An 8697-nucleotide genomic window follows, 5' to 3' on the forward strand; every position below is an offset into this window, starting at 1 on the left:
AGCACTGGCCCTAGGACCGGGCCCTGGGGGACTCCGCTGCCCACACCCTCCCAGGTTGACATCGACCTGTCCACCACCACCCTCTGGGTGCGCCCCTGGAGCCAGTTTGCCACCCATGTGACTGCATTCATCAATGCCGCAGTCCCTCAGCTTGCCCACCAGAATTGGGTGGGACACTGTGTTGAAGGCCTTCTGGAAGTCCAAGAAGATGACATCAACTTCCTCCTTCACATCTAAGCTCTTTGTTACCTGGTCATAGAAAGAGACCAGGTTAGTTAGGCAGGATCGGCCTGGCACAAACCCGTGTTGGTTACTCCTCAACATCACTTCCCCTGCAGGGCCCTCACAAATGTGGCCCTTGATAATTTTTTCAAAGACCTTCCCCAGGATAGAAGTGAGGCTGACAGGCCAGTAAGTTGCCAGGCTCTTCCTTCCTCCCCTTCTTGAACATAGGGACCACATTGGCCCTTTTCCAGTCTTCAGGGACCTGGCCCGAGCACCAGGAGTCCTCAAACAGCCGTGCCAATGGCTCCGCAATTACACCAGCCAATTAGGTTGGGCAATTCATATAACTTCTTTGTGGTATATTCAAACTTGGTGGGGATTAGCAGAGCAAGGGATTATTATGATGACGATGTTATTCCCTACAAAGAAACTGCATGGGAAAAGTAACAATAAGGTTGCAAAGGTTAGCACTCAAAAGACAGGAAATGCTGGAATTATGGCTATCCTTCAGTGGAATTCCTTCCCCAGGCATGCATCCATGTGTCCAAGAGTGACATCTTGCTCCAGAAACAGGTACTTTCCAAACAGCCTGCTGTGGGCAGACTTGTTTCGGAGGATTTGGGGCAGAAACAATCACTGCTGCCTGCTCCCCAGCCAGTCAGTGCCATGAGTCCAGCATGTCTGCAGCAGACCAGTATCAGGCCTTCAACATTTCATTTAAATGCAGTTACTTTGGAATTCTGCTTCCCTATGTGCACCTAAATGGCAGGTATGTAGCTGGAATACCAGGAATTTTTTGCCCTACTTCTGCGCTGTGCATGTTTAAGTGTGTACATGCAGACTGAGCATCTTTGGTAGAGCTTTTCCCAACATAGCTGTGTAAAACACCAGAAACTGTTCCCCTCAAATGGCACACCCACAACCAGCAACACTTGTCGGAGGAGAGCAGACCTGCCCCAGACTCTGCTCTGCTCACATGCTGTGGTGTTGTGCAGCAGATAGAGCAATGCCTTTGCCTGCATAGCTGATCTGGCCTCTGGAGATTTCTCTCCAGCAGGTGCAGGTGGGCCACTCTTCGGTATTTCTGGTAGGGTTGGGGCCGTATGCTTTCTTGGTAGTGGCAGTGGGTGGCTGATGGCCATGACCAAGCAATGTACATGGAAGTTCACACATTAATGCTTCCCTACATCCTTTAGGGCTGCAGAAATTATCGGTTTTCAGCAAAGAGCAGTTTAGGTCCTGCCAGACCAAAGGAGGAAGTGAGCTCAGAGTAGAAGGCCCATCATAGCAAAGTTCTCGCAGTTGGCTCCTCAAATTTAACCTGGGACTGTTAATAAGAGTATTCCATTTGATAGAATTTGTCAGCAAAGGAGGTAAGGGAAGACAGCTCTGTGGTGGGTAGGATCTTGCCCTGTCATGCTCCCTTATTTACAAGCACCAGTCTTGTGTGTGATCCCAGATGAAAGCAATCTTGGTTGGACTCAGTTCCTGATGAAAAGGTAGCAGTAGGCACAACAAGTTAAAAGGGCAAGGCTGCCAGGACAAGGGAGATGGACACTTAGTTTGACCAATGCCTGTTCTTCCCTCTACTTTCAGCACACAGTACAAGAGCTAGAGTCACAGTGTGGGGCCCTGGAGAAGAGCCAGAAAGAGGCACAGAAGCTGGAGTCCCATGTGAAGGAGACTCAGAGCAAAGCAGATGAAGCCAGGTACCTGAAGGGGGGATGTGCATATGGCAGCCTTGGCAGGCCAACTGTAGATAGGGAATAGGAGATTGTGGATATGAGCTAATGCTGTTCTCACTGACACCACTGGCCAAATATGCAGTGAGGTTAGTGGATGCAGGAGCAGGCCAAAGAACAGGGTGAGCTAAGCCAGGCAATGATACAGGGCATCTTGTTTGGCAATACACTAGGTATATCTAAGGGCCCCAGGACATGTGTGGATGGCAACCCTACAATGGGGTACAAATATTAGATGCTGCCATAGGTAATGCTCCCTCCTGATGCCAGCAGCCCTTGCACAGCCCCAAGGAGCAGTACATGCTGGGACTTGTCTTCATGCAAGCTCAGCCTAGAAGTGACAATGCAGTGGGTGGTTCTAAGAGGGCTGCTGCACTGTCGCTCTTGGGGTGATGGTCTCTTCCTGCCATAGGGTGGACCTGATGCTGCTCAAGCACAAGCCTGACTCATGCCTGTGGGAGCTGCCAAAGAGAGAGGAGCTGAGCATTCAAAGATGGCATCGCTGTGCCACACACAGTAACCAGCTGGGAGTCTTCCAAGATGAGGTGAGGAGGGGGCTTGGAGCACAGCATCAGATGGGTCCCACATGGACTTGGTGCATTTGGAAAGGGGGACAGGAGGCAAAGGAGAGAAAGTAACAGGAAAGAAAGATGAGCCTGATGGAAGGTTTCGGAGGGAAGGGCAAGTCACATTCCTCTCTGAATCATGCAGGAACTGTCCCTCAGTGTGTGGAGTAGAGGTGCACTGTTGATTTCCATGGGCTTGAAAGTAGCATTGTGGGTTTCAAGAGCCAGGCTGTCTTATTCTCAGCCTGTTTCCCTCACAGGTCACCTCAGTGGTGCCTGAGTGGGAGCAGCTGAAGATGCATGTGCATCACTTGGAGGGCAGTTTGTCCCCTCTGACCCACCAGAAGCTGAAGCAGCAAGGGGACAGAACCAGAACAGAGGAGCTGCAGGAGGTAGGGGAGCTCCTGGGGCTCACAGCAACCCAGGGGTTGCTGCCCAGTGCAAAGGTTCCTAAAGCCCTGCCTGCCCAATGTCAAAGGAGGCACTAAGCACTAGACTGCCTAATGTGAATGAGATTTGGGACTGGGTGGTAAACCTCAAGGCATTGTCCATTTCCTCAGAAGCTACCCGCCTAGCCATCATGTCATAATATTGTTATTATTCATCATGCATTTTCTGGCAGCCACCAGGAGCACCAGTTATGGGCCCGTGCTCCTGCCCCCATGAGGTTACATTTTACATAATTAGCTTTTGCCAGCATAGTACCAGAGAGGGTTCCCTTGCAAGGCAGTGGCTGTTGCTATGGAATACAGTTCTCCCAGGGCAGAGTATATACCATAGCCACCACCCAAGATTTTTTGGTGGGAATGAACCAGACTCATCACTGTGAGCTAAATAGCAGCTGGGGGAAATACAATTCAGTCTAGTTCAGACCTTGGTTACCTTGTTTGTGAGAATTGTGCATGTTCCTTTGGCTGCAACACCTGAAGGCAGCTCAGAACAAGTTGGAGGAGAGAACAGCAGAGGGACTGGAGCTGCAGAAGGAGACAAGGCAACTGTGATTACAGCTCAGGAAGCTTAAGAGGGCAAAGGAATCTCAGGTTTAGGTGGCGTGTCCGCCACATTGGGCAGGTAAGAGGAGTTATGGCAGGTGGCCTGTGCAAAGCTTAACTATCCCCTTCTGTATGTGTCATCCCTTCTTCCCTCTTCCAGAATGTATCCATACACTTTGGCCCAGGGGTGCCCCCTGATCCCTGTGCAGGCCTACTGGGACAGTGGTTGCTTACCTCTGCTCAGGAGATTTCTGGAGTGCAAAGGAAAATGAGATGAGGCTGACTGCCAGAGAGCCTCCCTAGCTGGAATATGTGTTGGCATAGGTGGAGGGAGAAAAATTATTTGTGGGGGCTGAACGTACATACACATGCACGCACATGTCACCCCAGCAGATAAGCCTTTGGCGGAAGGGGTGAGGGGAGGGAGTGGGGCTGGGGCTGGGGCTGGGGCTGAGGCAGGGGCAGGGGCAAGACCTGCATAGCTGGGGTGGGTGCAGGACAGAGGCGTGAGTGGCTTAGAATCATAGAATCATAGAAAGAAGGACTGGAAGGGACCTGTAAGATCATCAAGTCCTGTACCCTGCCATGGGCAGGAGGTAATTGGGCTCAAAGGAGCTCAATGAGGTGTTTGTCCAACCTTCTTTTAAAAACTGCCAGGGATGGAGACTGCACCACCTCTGCTGGAAGTGTGTTCCAAATTTTAGTTACCCGTATGGAAAAGAAGTTTTTCCTTATGTCTAGCCAAAACTTTTCCTGGACTGGCTTGTGTCCTTTGGACCATGTCCTCCCAGGGAGTGCTTTTCTGAGCAGTTGCTCTCCTAGATCCTGGTGTTCTCCCTTGACATATTTGTAAGTGGCTATCAAGTCACCCCTCCACCTTCTTTTGCTCAGGCTGAACAAACCCAGATCCCAAAGTCTCCCCCAAGCCTTTGATCATGTGACTGGCCCTTCTCTGGACCCTTTCAAGCTTGTCCCCATCCTGCTTAAAGTGCGGTGCCCAGAACTGGACACAGTACTCCAGCTGTGGTCTCACCAGCGCCAAATAGAGGGGAAGGAGCACCTCCCTGGATCTGTTGGTGACACATTTCCTGATGCACGCCACAATTCTATTTGCTCTGTTGGTGACTTCATCACACTTGCAGCTCATATTTATCCTCTGGTCAACTGACACCTCCAGGTCCCTTCCAGATGCAGTGCCAGCCAGTTGACCACCACCCATTGTATAGATATGGTGACGGTTCTTCCTACCCAGATGAAGGACCTGGCATTTGTCCCTGTTGAACCTCATCTGGTTCTGTTCAGCCCATAGATCCAGCCTGTCAAGGTCTTCCTTAATGCTTGACCTGTCCTCTGATGTATCCACTTGTCCCCACAGCTTGGTGTCATCTGCAAATGTAATACACTTTTCACTCCCTCATCCAGGTCATTAGTAAAGATGTTAAAGAGCACAGGCCCAAGCACTGATCCCTGGGGTACACCACTGGAGACAGCCTTCCAGGATGAGGCCATCCCATCAATTACCACTCTCTGGGATCAGCCACTGAGCCAGTTGTCAACCCACCTCTCTGTAGCCTGGTCTAGGCCAGTACTCTTTGGCTTAACCAAGAGGATTTCATGGGAAACAGTATCAAAGGCCTTGCTGAAGTCTAGGTAGATGATGTCCATCTCCTGTCCCACGTCCAGGTGATTAGTTACCTGATCATAAAAGGACACCAGGTTTGTTAGGTATGACCTCCCCTGTACAAAGCCATGGTGGTTGCCTCTCAGTACCCCACCAGATGCAAGCTTGTGGTTGATGGCCTCCTTGACAATTTTTTCAAAGATGTTCTCCAGGACCAAAGTCAGACTGACCAGTCTGTAGTTGGCAGGGTCATCCCTCTGTCCTTTCTTAAAGATGGGTACCACATTCATCTTCTCCCAGTCATTAGAAACCACTCCTGAGTTCCATGACTCCTCAAACAGCCTCTCCAGAGGCACTGTTATAAGCTTGGCCAGCTCTTTCAGCACTCTCAGATGCAGGTTGCCTGGCCCAGCCAACTTGAAAACATCCAAATGATCTAAGAGTATCTTCACCAGTTCTGGACTGATTTTATGTGGACTGCTGTCATTACTGCATTCTCTGCACCCCTGGTCTGGTCACCAGTTTTCACCTGGTCTCAGGAATGCTCCTACCACTGCACACACTCCAGAAGGGCATGGGGGGTGTGTACCCCTGGACCTGTGTGTGGAGCGGAGCAGGGCAGGCTGCATCTGTGGGCTTGGGCCGGGGTTGTGCCGGACTGTTTTTGGTGGGATGGGGTTTGGCTGTGCTATGGTCAGGGTGGGTGCCAGCAGCACTGGGAGCGGGGTGGGGGGATAAGGCAAATTTTGGGATGGCTGCACCTGCCGTCACCCACCCCAAGCAAAGCCCAGCTCAGTGCCAGGGAGAGCTTGGTGCTGCCCTGGCCCCAGCCCACAGCCACAGTCCACCATGTCCTGCGCAGATCCGGGAGGCACATGCCCCCCATACCTTCCCAGGGTGCGCGTAGAGCTGTGTCCTCTGGAGGAGTCGCTCATGGCTCCATCCCTTGCTCCACCCTGGTTGTGTAGCGCCTACCCCTGTCCCAGCCCCAATTCCTCCCTCACACTTCCTGCAGCAGCCAGAAGCCTGCGGCTGGGCTGCCTTGCGGCCCTACTGCTGCACTGCATTCGGTGGGGCTAAGCCCCGTTAGCCCCCCACCTTCCACCACCTATGTGTGTTGGGTTCCCAAGGCCGGGGTGGAGCCCCATTACTGAGTGAGCCTTCCAGGGCCCTTCGAACATTCGGTGGTGTGAAATGCTTCTTAACTGAGATGTGGACATCTGCCCTCATTGGCCATTGCCAGAACCACCCACTGGTCACTGCAGTGCAGTGTAGTGGAGCAGTAACACACATGCTAGTGTTTTCTTAACTGTTTTAATGCACTAAGTGAGTAGTAGTCTTTGCAATTACTCCTTTGTTTTTCTTTTGCTCTGTAGTGTGCCTCTGATCCTGGCATGCCCCCCAGTACTGTTCTTGTCTCCTCTTGCACCCCACATGCTCCCTGCTGTCTGGTTGCCTTTATCCCCAGCCCTACCACTTCAGTGCCTTGTTCTTTTCTCTCCTGGCTGATCCTTTTCTGTTAGTGGGTGATAGGTTTGTTCCAGTCATGGCTCTGAAATGACCCCTCACCTTCCAGTATGAAGAAGTGGCAACTGGCAGAAGCAACTGGACTGGCTCTTCCCCCTCATTTCCAGCTACTGCTAACTGGATGAAGCTCAATAATGATAAATGGAGAGTGCTTCATCTGGGGAGAAGTAACCAGTGACATGAATATAGGTTAGGAGGAGATGTCCTGGCCAGCATGATAGCTGAAAGGGACCTCAGGGTTATGTTTGATCACAGAATGAATATGAGCCCCCAGTGCAACACTGTAGTCAGCAGAGCTAATAGCATACTGGGATGCATTAGCTGATGCGTTGCGATCAGGGCTAAAGAAGTGATACTTCCTCTCTACTTGGTGCTAGTGAGACCCTAGCTGGAGTACTGTGTCCAGTTCTGGGTGCTGCACTTAAAAAAAGATGTGGAGAATCTTGAAAGGGTCCAGAGAAAGGCCACGAGAATGATTAAGGACCTGGAGGACAGACCTTATGAGGAAAGACTAAAGGATCTGGGACTGTTCAGTCTGGGGAAGAGAAGACTGAGGGGGGACTTGGTGGCCGTCTATAAGTATGCAAGAGGTGATGGGGAAAAAACTGTTCTCTAGGGTACCCCAGGGGAGAACAAGGAGCAATGGCCATAAATTGTTAAGAGGATGGTTTCAGAAAGAACTTTATGGTAAGGGTGACCAGAATCTGGAATAGAATTCCCAAGGAGGTAGTGCAGTCCCCAACCTTGGAAGTCTTCAAGAGGAGACTGAAAAGACACTTTGCTGGGATCATTTGATCTCAGCAGTATTCTTGCCCAGAGCAAGGGGGTTGAATTTAATGATCTTTCAAGGTCCCTTCCAGCCCTTAATTTCTATGATTCTATGATACTTTTACAGGCTTCCTCCCTTGCAGTGAGGGGCCCAGACACCTGTAAAGGCAGCTGGACTTGAGAAGGAGGAGGCAATGCTATGTGACCAACTTGACATCCAATGGTACATCCCCCAGTAGCATCCCCCTTCTCAGGCAGACCTGTCATGCATGTCAGTTCCTCCCTGGGGACAGGTCTCTGTTCCAGCTGGACAGGTGAGCTCAGTCTGTGATTAAGAAGTGGGAACAGGGTACAGTCCTGCTCTGGTACCTGGAGGGGCTCAGCCATGCTGGGTCTTTTCCACCCTTGAATGGTTCTATAGCTTTCAATGAGACACTAGTCACTCCTGTGCCCCATTGGAGTGAGAGGAAAGGGGAGAGGGTTTGTGATGGTGACACAACTCTCTGTTTCAGAAGCAGGAGGCTGGCCTGAGTGAACAGAACCAGGCCCTGAGCAGGCAGAGCCCACCACAGGTAGTGGAGCAGGCGGTGAAGATCTCTGCTCTAGAGAAGATCCTGTTGGAGAAGAACCTGGAACTGCAGCAGTTGCAAGAGGTTGTCTCTGCCCTGTCTGTGGAGAAGGAGTCACAGAAATCTGCTCTGGAAAGCCTAAAGGAAGAACATGAAAGGCAGCTGGAAGAGGTGCACAAGGAGAAGGTACCAGCTCTAAGCAGCCCAGCCTGAGCTAACAGAAAGGCAGGGGCTTCCCTTAGTGAGTGAGGAGGTAGGGGGGGTCCTTCCTTTTCTAATGTTCTTTCTCCCCCTGTTTAGTTTAACTATATTTATTAAAAGCTGCAGACCTGCTCCAGCTACATGGGAGAGGGACTGTCCTGGGTGTCCTGGATGTGTTCACATCCTATATTCAGTCCAGCTACTCCTGGCTGCAGCATATGCAGGCAGGCTTTGATGGAAAATCTACCACTGTGCAGTTCCTGGCTCTTGAAGCCTGCAAAACAATGACACAGGCAGCAGAAGGGACCTTAGGGAGTTCTTTTTGGGTTTGGGGCTGAGCTAGATGACAAGGATGCTATTTCCTATGCTTATAGGAGCTGGCATTGGCTCAGCAGAGAGAGGATCTGCAGCACCAGAAGCAGCAGGAGCTCCAAGAGGTTTGTTCTGCATAGATGCATCTTGGCATGTTCAGGCCCTGTGGAATCT

The 8697-nt window shown here is 51.2% G+C and overlaps 1 protein-coding gene across 1 annotated transcript in view; it reads left to right on the top strand.

The window, feature by feature from the left end:
• The first annotated feature begins 634 nt into the window (after positions 1–634).
• Positions 635–8697, top strand: part of LOC109290219 (trichohyalin-like) — a 45920-nt gene continuing 37857 nt past the window's right edge. The window contains exons 1-7 of the mRNA XM_019506626.1: positions 635–688; positions 754–798; positions 1822–1934; positions 2380–2512; positions 2794–2925; positions 7954–8196; positions 8586–8648. Of these exons, the coding sequence (XP_019362171.1) occupies positions 635–688; positions 754–798; positions 1822–1934; positions 2380–2512; positions 2794–2925; positions 7954–8196; positions 8586–8648 (783 nt within the window). The remainder of the gene's footprint in view (positions 689–753; positions 799–1821; positions 1935–2379; positions 2513–2793; positions 2926–7953; positions 8197–8585; positions 8649–8697) is intronic.

This window comes from Gavialis gangeticus, unplaced genomic scaffold (assembly GCF_001723915.1).
Source record: "Gavialis gangeticus isolate Ggan-Ray unplaced genomic scaffold, GavGan_comp1, whole genome shotgun sequence".
NCBI classification, from domain to species: domain Eukaryota; kingdom Metazoa; phylum Chordata; order Crocodylia; family Gavialidae; genus Gavialis; species Gavialis gangeticus.